The 16,397-nt window shown below is 40.5% G+C and overlaps 1 protein-coding gene across 2 annotated transcripts; it reads left to right on the forward strand.

The window, feature by feature from the left end:
- Nucleotides 1-5,648: 5,648 nt before the first annotated feature.
- On the forward strand, nucleotides 5,649-9,161 carry LOC105002162 (basic proline-rich protein-like). 2 transcript variants are annotated; one of them, XM_010858679.1, is made up of 4 exons: nucleotides 5,649-5,864; nucleotides 6,741-6,776; nucleotides 7,709-7,958; nucleotides 9,069-9,161. In XM_010858679.1, exons 1-4 carry the CDS (start codon nucleotides 5,801-5,803, stop codon nucleotides 9,073-9,075), a joined length of 357 nt encoding a protein of 118 aa, XP_010856981.1. In that variant the 5' UTR covers nucleotides 5,649-5,800; the 3' UTR covers nucleotides 9,076-9,161. The 2 variants fall into 2 exon arrangements, with proteins under 2 accessions (XP_010856981.1, XP_010856982.1); XM_010858680.1 differs by having other exon boundaries at nucleotides 5,766-5,864; nucleotides 7,705-7,958.
- Nucleotides 9,162-16,397: the final 7,236 nt, after the last annotated feature.

The raw sequence follows: 16,397 nt of genomic DNA on the forward strand, positions 1-16,397 counted from the left end.
AAAAATAAACGACCCAATCAAAAAATGGGCCAAAGAATTAAATAGACATTTCTCCAAAGAAGACATACATATGGCTAATAAACACATGAAAAGATGCTCAACATCACTCATTATCAGAGAAATGCAAATCAAAACCACTATGAGATACCATTTCACGCCAGTCAGAATGGCTGTGATCCAAAAGTCTACAAGCAATAAATGCTGGAGAGGGTATGGAGAAAAGGGAACCCTCTTACACTGTTGGTGGGAATGCAAACTAGTACAGCCACTATGGAGAACAGTGTGGAGATTCCTTAAAAAACTGGAAATAGAACTGCCTTATGATCCAGCAATCCCATTGCTGGGCATACACACTGAGGAAACCAGAATTGAAAGAGACACGTGTACCTCAATGTTCATTGCAGCACTGTTTATAATAGCCAGGACATGGAAGCAACCTAGATGTCCATCAGCAGACGAATGGATAAGAAAGCTGTGGTACATATACACAATGGAGTATTACTCAGCCATTAAGAAGAATACATTTGAATCAGTTCTAATGAGGTGGGTGAAACTGGAGCCTATTATACAGAGTGAGGTAAGCCAGAAAGAAAAACACCAATACAGTATACTAATGCATATATATGGAATTTAGAAAGATGGTAACAATAACCCTGTATACGAGACAGCAAAAGAGACACTGATGTATAGAACAGTCTTTTGGACTCTGTGGGAGAGGGAGAGGGTGGGATGATTTGGGAGAATGGCATTGAAACATGTATAATATCATATATGAAACGAGTCGCCAGTCCAGGTTCGATGCACAATACTGGATGCTTGGGGCTGGTGCACTGGGACGACCCAGAGGGATGGTATGGGGAGGGAGGAGGGAGGAAGGTTCAGGATGGGGAACACATGTATACCTGTGGTGATTCATGTTGATGTATGGCAAAACCAATACAATATTGTAAAGTTAAAAAAATAAAATAAAATAAAAAATAAAGGGAAAAAAAAAAAGTCAGAGGAACCAGGCATCAAATTGCCAATATCCGTTGGATATCAGAAAAGCAAGAGTTCCAGAAGAATGTCTATTTCTCCTTTATTGACGATGCCAAAGCCTTTGACTGTGTGGACCTAACAAACTATGGGAAATTCTTCAAGAGATGGGAATACCAGACCATCTGACTGACCTCTTGAGAAACCTGTATGCAGGTCAGGAAGCAACAGTTAGAACTGGACATGAAACAACAGACTAGTTCCAAATCAGGGAAGGAGTACTACAAGGCTGTATATTGTCACCCTGCTTATTTAACTTATCTGCAGAGTACATCATGAGAAACGCTGGGCTGGAAGAAGCACAAGCTGGAATCCAGATTGCCGGGAGAAATAGCAATAACCTCAGATATGCAGATAACACCACCCATATGGCAGAAAGTGAAAAAGAACTAAAGAGCCTCTTTTTACTCCATTGTGTATATGTACCACAGCTTTCTTATCCATTCATCTGCTGATGGACATCTAGGTTGCTTCCATGTCCTGGCTATTACTCTTGATGAAAGTGAAAGAGGAGAGTGAAAAAGTTGGCTTAAAGCTCAACATTCAGAAAACTAAGATTGTGTCATCCGGTCCCATCAACTTCATGGCAAATAGAGGGGGAAACACTGGAAACGGTGGCAGACTTTATTTATGAGGGCTCCAAGATCACTGCAGGTGATGACTGCAGCCATGAAATTAAAACACGGTTACTTCTTGAAAGAAAAGTTATGACCAAACTAGACAGCATATTAAAAAGCAGAGACTTGACTTTACCAACAAAGGTCCATCTAGTCAAAGTTATGGTTTTTCCAGTAATTCTGTATGGATGTGAGAGTTGGATTCTAACGAAAGCTGAGCCCAGAAGAATTGATGCTTCTGAACTGTGGTGTTGGAGAAGACTCTAGAGAGTCCCTTTGACTACAACCAGTCCATCCTAAAGGGGATCAGTCCTGAATATTCGTTGGAAGGCCTAATGCTGAAGCTGAAACTCCAATACTTTGGTCACCTGATGCAAAGAACTGACTCATTTGAAAAGACCCTGATGCTGGGTAAGATTGAAGTTGGGAGGAGAATGGGATGACAGAGGATGAGAAGGCTGGATAGCATCACCGACTCAGTGGACATGAGTTTGAGTAAACTCCGGCATTAGTGAAGGACAGTGAGACCTGCATGCTGCAGTCCTTGTGGTCACAAAGAGTTCGACATGACTGAGTGAGTGAACTTAACTACATAGGAATCACAAAAAGTACCATTTTGGATTAAAGAGGTAAATGTGATTTATTGCCTCAAAACAAATGTGTGTCTATATGATGTTGAAGTAGAGAAGCAGGAAGGGAATGTATGTAATAGTGGGATGGGGAATAGGGGTGTTTACGGTAGTAAGATAGGCAAAACAGTCTGAACCAGGACATAAAACACATAGACATAAAAGAAAAAAGAAGCTTAATTACATCAAAATTTGAAGTATTTATTAAAAAAACCCAAAAACAAAATTAAAAGACATTCATATTAGGAACTAGGAGCAAATATTTATAGAATATATCTCATGCACTGTGTAGATATCCATAACATATGATAAACCCAACAATAATAATACTTCAAAAAATATGAAAATGAATAAATATGATTACACACCTGGCACACTAGCTGCTAGAAGAGACTGTCAGCAGGATTGCCAAACCAAATGGGTTTTTGATCATTGTTTCAAGTTTGAAGCTCTTTGTCTAGAAATGTGCTGAACCAGCCTAGACTAAGCTGAGAAGCTAAGGGTGAAAGCTGTGTTCATGCCTGGGTGTATGCTTCCTTACTCTGAAGTCATCTTGAAAACTGTTAAACTATGAGATGGATGGTGGCCCTACTCATAGGAGTTGTGCACGGCTTTAATCTACATTGACCTCTACACTCACACAGCCATCTCAGCCTGACTCGTGTACTGCTGAAACCTGGAGGCAGCAATTCATACTCTAGGAAATCTGACCTTCACTTATTCAGGTTCATCACCCAACCAGGAACACACTACAGAGGCTTTGGCGGGTTCTGATCATTGGACCTTTGCTGTCTTAAATGATAGTGATTATTGCTCTTTAGGTATTAATACTGTCTGCACTCTGTATTCTTGGAACAGTTTAGCCTCATATACTTTATTCAAAATGTATCTTTTTACCAGTCAGAGATAGATATGAACTCTAAGTACACACACACAAGGACACATAAAAAGGTCAATAATCATACAAAAGGAATTTAACTGTAGCTGATATCAAGAAGAGACACAATTAGATTAAGTATTTTTGTGTATATTAGAGTTATAAAAAGATAAAAGTAACATATCAAGGACTTGAGAGGATGTGAGCAAGCCAGTACTTTCATGAACTGCTCCTATTTCTTTAAATTATCATAGTTATCTTTGAGAGGTTAACACTTGCTACCTGCATACATTTTGACCCAGAATTTAAATTTTGGTATACACTGGTTATATACAGAGTATTCTCCATAAAATACACAAAAATGGGACTTCCTTGGTGGCACAGTGGATAAGAATCTGCCTGCCAATGCAGGGGACACAGAGTCAATCTCTGATCCAGGAAGTTCTCACATGGGGCGGAGCAACTAAATCTGTGTGCCACAATTACTGAGTCCACATGTTGTAACTGCTGAAGCCTGTGGATCTAGAGCCTATGTTCTGCAACAAGAGAATCCACTGCAATGAGAAACCCACACACTGCAACGAAGAGTAGCCCCTGCTTGCTGTAGCTAGAGAAAGCCCACATACATCAAAGACTCAGTGCAGCCAAACATAAATAAATAATTTTTTTTTAAAGATAAGTCCACCTGGAGGAAAAGCGAGTCATTCGTTAACCATTTCAACAAAATCCTTCTTTTAAGGATATCTGCTTCCTTCCTTCTTCCATGTCTTCATACAACTAGGAGGGAGATATGTGTTCCTTTAGGTTCCATATAGAAGAAGTTATGGTTTTATTTCTCTTTGAATTCAGAGGAAGAGCCATTGAAAGTTTCAGACCCCCCTATGCTGCTCATAGTGGTGAGCAGAATCTACAGACACTTGGACACGGAGATGGTGAGAAATGCCTTCTGCGGCTGTCATCGCTGGAGACCAGAACCTGGGAGACACTCTCAGGCAAAAGACTGAAAGCAGTGCAGGAGATTTACAAATACACATTTTGATAGACAATTCCTTGGCCAGGCTTTCTCTCTGGGCTTTCTAAAGTTTAGAGTTATTGTGATTAAAGAATCAAAGTTTTGCCCAGCTAAAAGAGGCATCCACAATTTTAACCAACACTATGCCTCCCCAGAGAAATTCGTATCATTGTGCTCAAAGTTGCAAAGACATGATCTTCATTGTCGTGGTGTTTGTACCAGCAACCAAAAAAAAAAAAAAATTTCTATAAAGCTTCTTTTTATGAAGCCAGAAGAATAAGATACTAGAAACTTGTGTGAATGTATTGCTGATTTTAAAGCAAACTAATGTATATGGGGAAAAAATTTTTTTTCAACTCACCTGTTAAGATCAGAGGAAAAGTTTAGCAACTGTAAAGAGGAATGCAGGTATTCAAAAAAAAAAAAAGTTTGGAAACCCAATACCTCATTATGAAATTTTTAAATAAAAGTCAACAAATCTAGTGAAGAATAGGCCTTAATTAAACAATAACACAAAAATCCTCCAAAATGCATAACAAAAAATAAGCTACAAATGAAGGTTAAATACAGTGGCTGGATTAAGGAGCGAAAATATCAAAAAATAAGTTTCATGGAGACAGTGGGGAGAATGAGTGTCAGAATATTCTAGACAAAATTCCTTGTGTTTAAGAATAATCTGAGAAAACATGTTCTAACATGGAAACTCACTGAAAAATATAAGATCAAGGCAATGAAACCAAAGATTTGAAAGGAATATAAGACTGTCTTTTGGGAGTTCATAAGTGTGGCTATTAAATTATCAGTGGAAGACAGGGAGGTTAAAAATATTTCATCACAGAAATAAGCCAAAAAGAATCTCACAAAGAATCTAGAAAAGAGAAGAAGTCCTAGAGATATAGAATAACATGCTCCATTCAAGGAGTGTATATTCATTTCCTTCAGTCCTACAAGTCCTGTTGTAGATTTTGTGTCTACCTTTGCTTTTACTAACTATTGTAAGTCCTAAGATATTGAAAAGAATAGAATGTCTTAGGTTACCTTGTTGGACAACTCCAATAATTTCCTATCAGGGACCAGATAGACCTGGATGATATCTGGTGGCCTGAAAATGCTGAGGGTCAGCCTTCTGCTGTCCACGTGTGCCCAAGGATGCTATCCACATATATTTCATAAATAACTTGAAATGATCTCTATCATCAAAATGTTTTGCAATGTATCATATACATAGGTAAACAAATACCAAAATGATGGAGTTTGGATGATATGAAGGCCAGAGATCACAGCCAAAACACACACAAATAATACTTGGAAGGACAAAGAAATGCATTCACCAAAAAGACTGAAAATCAAATGATGACAGAGCAGTTCTGTATCTGTGCTGAATGCTTGGACATTCTCCCTCAAACGCTTTGCCCACATCACATGTTGTATCTTTTAGAAATGACACAATAATAACATTCTATCCATTCCATCCTGCTGGGATTAGTCCCAGCAATAACCCTGTCTAACCGGTGACAAGATCTGCCCAGTATAGAATTCAAAGATACCATTGTTATGATCCCTTTTATAAAGGAACCTGCCTGGCTTCTCCCAGTGCAGAGTTGAGAGCAAATCCAGAGCTTCTTCCAAGATGCTACTGATCCTGCTCTCAGTGGCCTTGCTGGCCCTGAGCTCAGTTCAAGGCTCAGATTCTGGTAAGAATAAAGGGGGATGGTGCTGAGACTCTGTCTGGGGCTTGGGGGATCACACTGCAGTGAGAAAGCTTGTAAAGAGGAGAAATAAGTGAAAGATATGGCTGCAGTGTGCTTAAAATAAGAGGAAGGCCCTTCACCTCCTCTATGATGTGAAGGCCTCAAACTTAGTACGACTGGAAACCAGCACTGAATTTTTAACCAGAGGAATGATAAATTAAGATTTATCTCTGTGCTATGAAGGATGCATTGCAAAAAGACAAGACTGGAACAGACAAGGTCCCTCATGAAGATGCTCTGATAATCAAAGTAGGCAGTGGATGAAAGTGGCCTTGCGAGGGGATGCCAGATGGATGGAGGAGGTGAAGCCCATTCAGAGATATTTCAGAGACAGAGATGAAAGTAATAAATCTCTGTGTCTACATAGAAATATGGGGATTCCAGGGCACAGTGGTCTCATTTTACTCCCACCAATATTTAGTATTTCAGAATGTTGTGCCCAATATGGCAAGATTGTATCCACATGTTTACTCCTGGTCCTTCTACCTTGAGAAGCCATGTTAATATAAGTAAAGTATTCCATAAATTGAGGGCAGAAGGATACTAAAACATAACACTGAAATATTCCAGCACTTAACCTAAACTAGTATTAGGGTTTAAGGGATCCTAGGAAGGATAAAAAGGCCTCTTTTGAGTTCAAGGTTGATCCTCAGCACAGTAATAACCCTGCCATGCTTTCATATCCTCTTCCTTTTGCAAAGGCATCAGAGATGGTAGTTGAAAATTTATAATATCTTAGAGTATATAGAGTGTGCCCTTTTACTGTAGAACATTATGAACCCTGAAGGATATAGGCTCATCTTCTGCTTCTTTTCCTAGAAAGCAGCAGTGAAGAGTTTCGGAGAACCGTATTAGGTAAGTCGCAATTAATCCTCCCTCATATTTCTTTTTTTCATTAGCAACTTTTCAGTTCTCCGATGTCTTGTTATCATCATTACTTTGTGAAGAGTTATAATCGGTGATAGAAACACTAAAGATAAAGGCAGTCCTTTCTAACCTTGGTCTTGGGGACCACGAGCAACACTCTAACATGATGTCTAGCCTGGATGACACTGGCTGTGCTGCCTGTTCCCTCAGGCCAGAAATGATTGTTGAGAGAGGACAACAAAGGGAAGGAGTCACAATTCTGACTCCTGCAGCCTACTGAGAGCCAACCCCTCCACTGACTGTTTCCTTCTTCCTCAGTATTCTTCTCTTTAAATGTATGGTTTAGAAAAAATGCAAAGAAGCTAGGTCTGGTTCATTTTTCCTGTTTCTCTGCTCAGCTGTGTCACAGTACCTAATTAAAATTGGCAAGTTATTTAAAGATCCAGTATAGGCCATCATGTTCTCTCTCTCTCTCTCTCTCTCTCTCTCTCTCTCTCTCTCTCCTATTATTGCTCCACCTAGTTTTAGAGCCAGAGGGTTCCATATACACTCTCCACAGGCCAGACTTGGAGTCACAGTTGGCAGGTTACGTCAGTGACACAAAATATATCTGGAAGCATAACTGACATGATTAATCCCTTTGCTTTTCTTCTGTCCTTGTAGATATTGCCTGCCAATTCTAAGATATCCATCACCTTTTTGCCAAACTGTTTTTCTCCAGAGCAAAGAACTAAGACTCAGTGTCACTAGTATGTGGGTGAACAGGAGTACTGCAAAAACAAGTGAATAGGAAGGAAGCTGGTAGTTGAGAGATGGGTTTTGGAGAAAGGGACAGTCTGAAAAGCTTATGAGAGATCAAAATGAGAGGGGAGCCTTCCATCACCTAGTTCCTCTCTTTTTGTGCCATACCCTGTAGATAGAACCAGCTCAGACTCAAGCTCAGATGAGGATTTTTTCATACGACGTCCTGGAAAACACAGAGAACACAGAGGACCACCACCTTCTCCTAATGATGAAAACGAAGATGAGGAAGCTCCACCAGGGCCACCCCCACCAGGGCCACCCCCACCCAGTGATGAACCTCAGCCAAATCCACCCCCACCAGAGGAGCAACCTGAGCAGAGTTCAGATGAGGACTGACTATCCAAGTAATCTGAAAGTCATTAACAGGTACGACTCCAGCTCACTCTCCATCAAGGGCCCTAACCCTACAGATCTCACACTTTAATGAGTCACTGAATCAACAGAAAATATGTGAAAATTGCATAGTCCTGGACACAAGTTTTAAAGATTTCTATTCAGATAGTCTAAAAAAGGTAGCAAAACCTCATATTTATTACAAGCTACCCAAGGTGATTCCCATTTTGAGAAACAAGGATCATATATCGCCTTTTCCCCGATGACCACCTGTCTTAAAGTGGGCTGGTGATGAGGAAGTACAGGCACGTTCTCCCTTGTCCTTTTCTCTCCTACTCCTCTGGTTCAATGACCCTCTCTTCTCAAGTTGCCACCTGACAGGCTTCTCAGGTCCAGGGTCCCTACTAAATGATACTTTAATTTTATGTTGCTAAATTTATCTAGCTAAAATATTTCCTTTTCAATTAGTATATGGTCAAGGTAAAAAAAATAACTGAACAGAAAAGTATGAGGCTAACTCTTAAAGGCATCCACATCCTACCTTCCAACTCCCTTCCCCAAAGGCCACCACAGTTAACTCTTGAACATCTTCTTGGAAACACTTACACCCTTTAAAACATAACTATACATTTTATCCACAAATGATGTCTTACTTTACGCAGATTAATAGGTTGCTTATTTCAAATAACATAGTTGTTAAAAATATTCGTAACAGTTCATTGAGCTATATGGGTCCGTTTAATCCTCATTTTGTTTACTTTTTAATTTTGCTATTCCATTGTCTGGCTGTGCCATGATTTCTTTAACCAACCCTTTATCAATGGACATTTAGGCCAGTTTCAGTTTTTCACTAGTTAAAAGTTGGTTGCAGTAACCATCTTTGTAAATACATATTTGAACACTTTAAATAGCAACCAAGAGATAAACAAGCTAAGAACAACCTTTTATCTTGAAAGCAAGATTTTAGACCACATGATCCATTTGGTACATAAAAATGACAAATCAAAAGAAATTTGTAAGGAAACAGGAAAGGGAAGAAGAAGAGAAGGGAAATGTGGGCTCTTGGCTACTTCCCTTCACTGTGACCTGCAAGGATTAGAAACCACCTGCCCACTTTGTGTCAATCTCCTCTTTTGCTTTCAGAGCATGAGTGTGAACATACCAGTCCTTCAGAAAGCCATGACATTGGAAGAAGGCACTCTGTCTTCAATTTACCAATAAAATAATCAGCATCCAGTTTCTAAGTGTCACGTCTCATTCTGGGTGTTTGTGAGTCTGAAATTTGAGGGCCATGAACATCCAAGACCAGTTCTCACTGAAGCTTCCAGCAGCATTCTTCCTGGACTGTCTTCTTAGAAAAATTTTCCCTTTGTTCTTTGCTTGGGGACCGGAATGTGTGTCTCCTTTCTTCCTCCTGTTGCCTCCCCCTTCCACCTGACACCTTTATTCAGAAGCCAGGTGCCTTTCCTGTCCTTCCCTGGTTTCTATTAGTACTAATGTGATGTTTTTATTATTTTCACACCTTTCTAATAATTTTAGGAAAATAAAGAAAATATTGCAAATATGAAGAAGTGGCAAGAGCTGAGGGAAGCCTTAAAATTTCCAAAAGAATTGATCCCGGTTTCTAGTAAAATAAACGTGATTCTAGGTCCCTATTCCCTCAAGCCCATTACCACATCCCCCTCTTTTAAATCATTTCTCAGTTTTCTTTCTAGATCCTCCACCTTTCTATAACTGTGAGTCAGTTTCATAAAGGAGATGACATGTTGTTTCTAAAAAGCAAGGAAAATTGGGGGTTCTTCAGACATGAGTTTATCTTATCTGCTTTTATTAGCTCTGGACTTTTAGAAAGCTACTTCAACTCTCAGAGCCTTAGTTTCCCTATCCGTATAGTGAGGATAATATTAATACCTATCCTAGGCACGAAGAGTAACAAATACCACACATAAAAAACTAGCAGAGGAACTTCGCTGGTGGTCTGGTGGCTAAAACTTTAATCTCCCAATGCAGGGGACCTGGTTCGATCCGCGGTCAGAAAACAAGATCACACATACTCAACTGTAGATTCCCATACTCAACTAAGACGTAGACAGCCAAATAAATAAAAATAAATACTCCTTTTAAACACCAGCAAAGATTGCCTTCACCACTTCCTAATAATTATTATAGGGAAGGCTAGTACATGTGAAATTGTAAGAAATTAAATACTTCTCAAATTAAACTGTTCATATTGCTTTGTCAGAAGGTCAAATGACAATATTTTCTCTTTTTTTATTATTTTTTATTTAAATTTATTTATTTTAATTGGAGGCTAATTACTTTACAATATTGTATTGGTTTTGCCATACATCAACATGAATCCGCCACAATATTTTCTGACAATGCCTCTTCCAAATTCAAAAACAATGAAAAATACTTTGCTCTCTGGTAGCACTTTCTGGTGTCTTTTCATCTGTGTGATACTATTTCTGATACTGATTCTGTCATGGAACATTGATAACTTCCACTCACTTGCATTTCTTAAAAGTTGGAAAATATTCCTGGGTTGAAAGACACTCTTAAAATGAGCATTAACAAAATCAATATTTAAAAAGAAACCTGACATTGAGGCTGTTGACATCAAGTGAAAAAACAAATGTTTCCATTCCATCAAAGGCTCCCCTACCTTGAAATCACATAGAATGAGAATCTGCCTAGGATGGAAAGCAGCCCATTCATGAACATCTCTGGCAAAGACTGACAAGTCTTATGCACTAGAAAGAGGGGATGTCAGGAACATTTCTTCAGAGCCAGATTCGTCCTAACTCCAGGTCTACTCGCTGTACTTCTGTGAATGAATGCTGAGCATGATTTTATTTTTTACCTACAAGCTCAGACTATTATGCTGAACAGAAGTTAACTGAAACAAACATTTTACTTGAACTGCTTCTTGAGTTATTCGTGTTTAAATGTAATATAGAACTTCTCATGGTGGATTGTAGCTTTGGACTGTATTTTCAATTCTGATTTTGGCATCTACTAAAAGTAATAGAACCTCAAGCTTTCTGTCAGCAAAATGATAAATACGTTCTCTAATTTCAAAAAACTAGAATGCATTTCATCATTTCATTTAAATATGGCAAGTATTTTTTCCTATATTTAAAAAAAATTTTGTCTAAAAAAAAATACTGCACCCCTCAACGACAAACACACACACAAGGGTGAGGTACTCTCAGAGGCTGCAGCATAGGCACCAGTGGTCACAGCAGGCTTTGAAAGTGTGGCAGCTGTGGGGTCTGGTACCCCGAGACTCCCTCCTGGACCGCTTCTGCTGCTAAGTCGCTTCAGTCGTGTCCGACTCTGTGCGACCCCATAGATGGCAGCCTACCAGGCTCCTCCATCCCTGGGATTCTCCAGACAAGAGTACTGGAGTGGGTTTCCATTTCCTTCTCTTGGAGCGCTAGAGGAGGCTTAATCACCGAGACTCCCATGGTGCCCCATCCTTAGGCCCCCTTTCAGCCCCACAGATGCACTTCAAGTGATGCCAGTTTGCAGCTGGACTGGGATTCTGCAGTGTGGGTCTCACTAGGGCCAGCGTGTGCCTTTGCAGTCAAGGCCAGGAAACAACTGCACTGACTCTGAAACTATGACAGAGCCCACTTCGCTTCACCCCCACACACACCGTGGGTGGGTCCACTGGCGAGACAGGCCCTGGGGCTGCTGGCGGAGAGTGCCAGGGTTTGAGTGGACACAGGCCTGCCCACACTCTGAGGAAGGGGTGGGAGACTGAGGGAAGGGGGAGTCCGCAGTCCACCTTCCACACAACACCTCCAGGTGGGCAGGAGAGTCAAGGGACCTGAGGGCAGAAGAACGAGAGCCATCTGCTTCCCCAGACATCCATCACTCCTGTGGGACGGCCTAACCCCAGCCCTGGAGAGCAGACATCACCACATCCAGCACTTCTGCAAGTCTTAACAGACCTTCATCAATTGCTTGTGTTCTACCCAGCTCTGACTTTCATGTAGTGTTCCTACTGAAAATGGCATGAAGCATAGAGAACTCAATTAACCCAGGTTAGAAGAAAATAATGTGGAAAATCTTCTCTCCTCACCCCTACAAGGCTCCAGCTGTGGACCTAACACTTGTAACGCTGATCTGTGACAGAAAAAGAGGCTCCAATAGGGGTTGAAAATGATTTCTTGTTTCAGCCAGTCTTCCACCCTCAGCAAGACAAATTAGTAGGTTTTGACAGGACCCTCAGTTGTTTCACAAACTATGTGCTGCTTTCTTATTGAAGAAATTTCAAAACTCTGCTTTTTAGAAATGTTTCAAATGTGTTTCACAATTAGCACCCTTTTTACTACCAAGATAATTTTTGTTCCAAAGCCAAGAAACCCAACTAATTGGCTCATGTGGAAAAGAAACAAACAGAATATCAAATAAAAGGGACATCAAACATGAGTGGATTCAAAGGCTCAATATTTTCAAAAGGCTTTAATCAGCCATGATTATTTTCATCTGAACCCCCCTCCCATCTCCCTTCCCATCCCATCCCTCAGGGTTGTCCCAGTGAACAGGCCCTGAGCACCCTGTCTAATGCATCGAAGCTGGGCAGATGATATATTTCACTTACGGTAATATACATGTTTCAGTGATATTCTCTCAAATTCATCCCACCCTCGTCTTCTCCCACAGAGTGCAAAAGTCTGTTCTTTACATCTGTGTCTCTTTTGCTGTCTTGCATATAGGGACACAGGTACACCCATGGCTGATTCATGTGAAAGTATGGCAAAAATCACTACATATTGTAAAGTAACTAGCCTCCAAATAAAATAAATAAAAGGCTTTAAATAATCAGTCTTCCCATGTGACTTTAATTTTTCCACCAGGCATATTGACAGCTGAGCGTCATTCTCCCTCTGGCCCAGTCACTTCATTTTTCCTGGAGCTATGAGTAATTGCCCTCCACTCTTTCCCAATAGCATATTGGACACCTTCTGACCTGGGTGCCTTATCTCCCACTGTCATATCTTTTTGTGTTTTCATACTGTCCATGGGGTTCTCCAAGCAAGAATACTGGAGTGAATTGCCTTTACCTTCTCCAGCGGACCACATTTTGTCAGAACTCTTCCCTATGACCCATCTGTCTTGGGTGTCCCTGCTTGGCATGGCTCAAAATTTCATTGAGTTACGCAAGCCCCTTTGCCATGACAAGGCTGTGATGCATGAAGGGGATCAGCTGCAGGCAAGAATCCCTTAGAAGAAACAGAGTGGCCCTCAGAGGCAACAAAGAAGTCAGAAATGCAGTACTCCGGTGCAATGTTAAAAAGGACAGAATAATCTTGGTTCATTTCCAAGGCAAACCATTCAACATTAACGTAATCCAAGTATTTGCCCTAACCAAAGAAGCTGAAGTTGACTAGGTCAACGAAGACCTATAATACCTTCTAGAACTAACACCAAAAGAAAATGTCCTTTTCATCATCAGTTCAGTTCAGTTCAGTTGCTCAGTCGTGTCCGACTCCGTGACCCCATGAATCACAGCACGCCAGGCCTCCCTGTCCATCACCTACTCCCGGAGTTCACTCAGACTCATGTCCATCGAGTCAGTGATGCCATCCAGCCATCTCATCCTCTGTCGTCCCCTTCTCCTCCTGCCCCCAATCCCTCCCAGCATCAGAGTCTTTTCCAATGAGTCAACTCTTCGCCTGAGGTGGCCAAAGTACTGGAGTTTCAGCTTTAGCATCATTCCTTCCAAAGAAATCCCAGGGCTGATCTCCTTCAGAATGGACTGGTTGGATCTCCTTGCAGTCCAAGGGACTCTCAAGAGTCTTCTCCAACACCACAGTTCAAAAGCATCAATTCCTAAGCGCTCAGCCTTCTTCACAGTCCAACTCTCACATCCATACATGACCACAGGAAAAACAATAGCCTTGACTAGACGGACCTTTGTTGGCAAAGTAATGTCTCTGCTTTTGAATATGCTATCTAGGTTGGTCATAACTTTCCTTCCAAGGAGTAAGCATCTTTTAATTTCATGGCTGCAGTCACCATCTGCAGTGATTTTGGAGCCCAGAAAAATAAAGTCTGACACTGTTTCCACTGTTTCCCCATCTATTTCCCCTGTTTCCCCATCTATTTCCCATGAAGTGATGCGGCCGGATGTCATGATCTTAATTTTCTTAATGTTGAGCTTTAAGCCAACTTTTTCACTCTCCACTTTCACTTTCATCAAGAGGCTTTTGAGTTCCTCTTCACTTTCTGCCATAAGGGTGGTGTCATCTGCATATCTGAGGTTATTGATATTTCTCCCAGCAATCTTGATTCCAGCTTGTGTTTCTTCCACTCAAAGTAGGAAGTCAAGAGATACCTGGAATAACAGGAAAATTTCGCGTTGAAGTGCAAAATGAAGCAGGGCACAGGCCAACAGAGTTTTGTCAATAGAACACACTAGTCACAGCAAACACCCTCTTCCAACAACACAAGAGACAACTCTACACATGGTCATCACCAAGTAGTCAATACCAAAATCAGATTGATTATGTTCTTGGCAGCTGAAGATTGAGAGCCTCTATACTGTCAGCAAAAACAAGGCCAGGAGCTGACTGTGGCTCAGATCATGAACTCCTTATTGCAAAATTTAAGCTTAACTTGAAGAAAGTAGCGAAAACCACTAGGCCATTCATCATCACTAGGCCATGATCTAAATCAAATCCCATATGATTATACAGTGGAAGTGGAAATTAGATTCAAGGAAGTTGGTCCGATAGATCCAGTGCCTGAAAAACTATGGACAGAGGTACATAACACTGTGTAGGAGGCAATGACAAAACCATCTCAAAGAAAGGTTTTACAATGAAAAACACCATGAACAACATTAAAAGATATTCAATATTTAGAAGAAAAACATTTATTAAATATATATCATACAGGACTGATACCCACAATATATAAAGAAAACAAACAATAAAACTACAAAATAACCAACATGAATATGGATAAGTATGAAATCAGACCAGGCACTCTGGCTGCTATAAGAGACTGCCAGGGTGATTCCCAAAGGTGTCTGGGTTCCTGGTCATTGTGTCAAGTCTGCAGCTTTGTTTGGAAATTTATTGAATCAGCCAAAACTAGGCTGAAAGGCTAAGGATAATAATTGTGCTGGTGTCTGGATGTATGCTTCTTTACTTGCAGTCCTTTTAAAAACTATAAAACTATGAGATGGATGATAGCACGCCAATAGGAGGTGTGCATGTTTTTAATCCACATTGGCCTCTACACTCACACAGCCATCTCAGCCTGACTTGTGAACTGCTGAAGCCTAGAGTGAGCAGTTGATCTTTCAGAAATTCTGGCCCTTATAGTTCAGGCTCTTCATCCATAAACAGGAATGCACTGGAGAGGCTGTGTGGGACTCCAAACATTGAACCTCCACTGTGGAGTGCTGATCGCTGAATGAGATATTCTGATTGGTCTTCCATCTCTATTCTTAGAAAAGATTTGTCTGATATGAGTTACTCAAATTCTTTGATTTATACAATACACCTTGGTACTTCTTTTATGAGATACATACAGTTTTGTTAAAGAATGGTAGGGCATCTAGGGAGGGAAAAAATTGAGTAATAATTTTAAAAGGGAAATGGGATGTAGTGGGCTCAAAGATATGGGGACTTGGGAAAACATTCATTTTCTTAGCAAGAAGATTAGTTATTTTAGACTTTCTTTTTTGTTTGTTTGTTTTTCTTTAATTTTTATTGTGTATTGGTCTATAGTTGATTTCACTCTCCTCTCCTTTTTCACTCTCTTTCACTCTTTCACTAAGGAGAGTGAAAAAGCTGGCCTAAAACTCATTATTCAGAAAACTAAGATCATCGTATCTGGTACCATCGCTTCATGGCAAACAGATGGGGAAACAATGGAAACAGTAGGAGACTTTATTTTTTGGGCTCCAAAATCACTTCAGATGGTGACTGCAACCATGAAATTTAAAGATGCTTCCTCCTTGGAAGAAAAGCTATGACCAAACTAGACAGCATATTAAAAAGCAGAGACATTACTTTACCAATAAATCTCTGTCTAGTCAAATCTATGGTTTTTCCAGTAGCCATGTATGGATGTGATAGTTGGACTGTATAGAAAGCTGAGCGCCAAAGAAGTGATGCTTTTTAACTGTGGTGTTGGAGAAGACTCTTAAGAGTCCCTTGCACTTCAAGGTAATCCAAATAGTCACTCCTAAAGGAAATTAGTCCTGAATATTCATTGGAAGGACTGATGTTAAAGCTGAAACTCCAATACTTTGGCCACCTGATGTACAGAATGGACTCAGTGGAGAAGATCCTGATGCTGGGAAAGATTGAAGGCAGAAAGAGAAGGTGATGACAGAGGATGAGATGGTTGGATGGCATCACCCACGTGATGGACAGGAGTCTGATTAGGCTCCCGGAGATGGTGGTGCACAGGGAAGCCTGGTGTGCTACAATCCATGGGCTGCAT

This window comes from Bison bison, unplaced genomic scaffold (genome assembly GCF_000754665.1).
Source record: "Bison bison bison isolate TAMUID 2011002044 unplaced genomic scaffold, Bison_UMD1.0 scf7180017864390, whole genome shotgun sequence".
NCBI classification, from domain to species: domain Eukaryota; kingdom Metazoa; phylum Chordata; class Mammalia; order Artiodactyla; family Bovidae; genus Bison; species Bison bison.

What these genes read in the sequence shown, in the direction of transcription:
- LOC105002162 (XM_010858679.1), top strand. Translation starts at nt 5,801, where the DNA reads ATGCTACTGATCCTGCTCTCAGTGGCCTTGCTGGCCCTGAGCTCAGTT. An exon ending in AGTTCAAGGCTCAGATTCTG is followed by an intron (nt 5,865 to 6,740) that starts GTAAGAATAAAG and finishes TTCTTTTCCTAG; the next exon opens with AAAGCAGCAGTGAAGAGTTT. An exon ending in GTTTCGGAGAACCGTATTAG is followed by an intron (nt 6,777 to 7,708) that starts GTAAGTCGCAAT and finishes CCCTGTAGATAG; the next exon opens with AACCAGCTCAGACTCAAGCT.